The 1942-nt window shown below is 38.0% G+C and overlaps 1 protein-coding gene across 1 annotated transcript; it reads left to right on the top strand.

Annotated features, from left to right (window-relative positions):
- The first annotated feature begins 300 nt into the window (after positions 1-300).
- LOC126496485 (interferon-inducible GTPase 1-like) lies at positions 301-1875 on the top strand. The gene has a single exon (XM_050133980.1). It carries the CDS (start codon positions 385-387, stop codon positions 1873-1875), a length of 1491 nt encoding a protein of 496 aa, XP_049989937.1. The 5' UTR covers positions 301-384.
- Positions 1876-1942: the final 67 nt, after the last annotated feature.

Here is a 1942-nt window from a genome sequence, read left to right on the forward strand (position 1 = left end):
AGGACCCATGCTGTTTTTTATCTAATTTTTCCTTACTTTACTTAAGTTTTCATTTTTCCATAATAAAGGGTTTAATTGAAAACTAGAAGAAATTTGTTTTAATTTCCTTCCTACTGGTTTTATACACACCATGATCAGAAGGATTTTGAAAAAGAAATTATTTGGGATGGTTTACCCATTCTGATTACAGTCCATTGCTGAGGGAAGTCACGGTAGAAACTCTACAGGAATAGAAGCAAGAATGATGAGAGAATGCTGTTTACTGACTGGCTCCCCATAGTCTGACACCGCTTTCTTATATTACCAAAAGCCACCAGCCCAAGGATAGACCATTCAGACTAGGCTGGGATCTCCCACATCAATCCTAAATCAAGAAAACGTTTCATGGGCATGCCCCAAGTACAATCTGATGGGAGAAATTTTTCAGATGAGATTTTCTACTCCAATAGGAATATAGGTTTTATCTTGTTGATAATAAAAATCACTGCAAAATGTATGGGAACTAGTCAATATCAGAACATAACTAAGGCTTCAGCACAGAGAAGAAACATAGTGCTAAGGACAAAGGCATCTTTGATCTTTTGCAGCTTTCTCTCCTTTTCTTCTTTCAGGGACTGCTTTTTAATCACAAACATGGGGCAGTTATTCTCTGATGCATCTAAGAATGAGGACAACGGAGATTTGGTGTCCAGCTTCACTAAATATTTTAAGAAGATTAAGACAGAAAACAAAATCATTTCTCAGGAGACTATCCATTTAATAGAATTACATCTGAAAAATGGAAACATTCAAGGAGTAAACTCTGTAATCAATGATGCTTTAAAAAATATTGATAGCATCCCAATAAACATTGCTGTGACTGGAGAGTCTGGAGCAGGGAAGTCCAGCTTCATCAATGCCCTGAGGGGGGTGGGACCTGAAGACCAAGGTGCAGCTGAAGAAGGGGTAACCGAGACAACCATGATGAGAACTCCATATAAACACCCCAAAATTAAAACTTTGACTTTTTGGGACCTGCCTGGCATTGGAACTAAGAACTTTCCACCAAAAGATTATCTGGAGAAAGTAAACTTCCAAGAGTATGATTTCTTCGTTATTGTTTCAGCCTTACGTTTTACAAAACATGAACTAGACCTTGCCAAAGCAATCAGATTCATGAAAAAGAATTACTACTTTGTAAGAACCAAGGTCGACATAGATTTACAAAATGAAAAGGAATCCAAACCACGCACCTTTGAAAGAGAAAAGACCCTGAAGCAGATCAGAAGCTACTGTCTGAACACCTTCACTCAGAATAACATGGATGTACCACAGATTTTCCTGATTTCTAACAAACATTTATCTGACTATGATTTTCCAGTTCTGATGGACACTCTGATAAAGGATCTTTCTAATCAAAAGCGCCACAATTTTATGCTTTCCTTGCCTAATATTACCGAGGCAGTCATTGACAGAAAGCACAAGTCTATGCAGCAGCATATCTGGTTGGAAGCCTTCAAGGCTGGACTTCTGGCTACTGTTCCTGTAGTGGGCATCCTCACAAATGATGTGAAGAAACTAAAGGTGAAGTTAAACCACTACCGAGTCCTCTTTGGAGTGGATGATGCCTCCCTGGAAGCCATTGCTAAGGATTCTCAAGTGCCTGTCGAACAATTGAAAAAAATCATTAAATCACCTTTTTTGTTAGAAACTAAGAATAAAGAAACATTAGAAGAAATGCTTTTGAAATGTTTGAAGATATTTGCCTCAATTCGTGGTGGGCCCCTTGCTTCAGGTCTTTACTTTAGAAAAACCTTTTACTTAGAATTTCTTTTTCTTGACACAGTGACTGAAGATGCCAAAGTTCGCCTTAGAGAGACATATTCAAAAATATAGTTCAAATTCAACTCATTCACAGCTACTGACCATGACAAGATCAAATGGTTAATGCCAAGAAGTCACC

The sequence above is a fragment of the Alexandromys fortis genome, unplaced genomic scaffold (genome assembly GCF_014885135.2).
Source record: "Alexandromys fortis isolate MF-2015 unplaced genomic scaffold, M_Fortis_MF-2015_v1.1 scaffold_5410, whole genome shotgun sequence".
NCBI classification, from domain to species: Eukaryota; Metazoa; Chordata; class Mammalia; order Rodentia; family Cricetidae; genus Alexandromys; species Alexandromys fortis.

Excerpts from the sequence above, each read along its gene's own strand:
- LOC126496485 (XM_050133980.1), top strand. The coding sequence starts at position 385 with ATGGGCATGCCCCAAGTACAATCTGATGGGAGAAATTTTTCAGATGAG.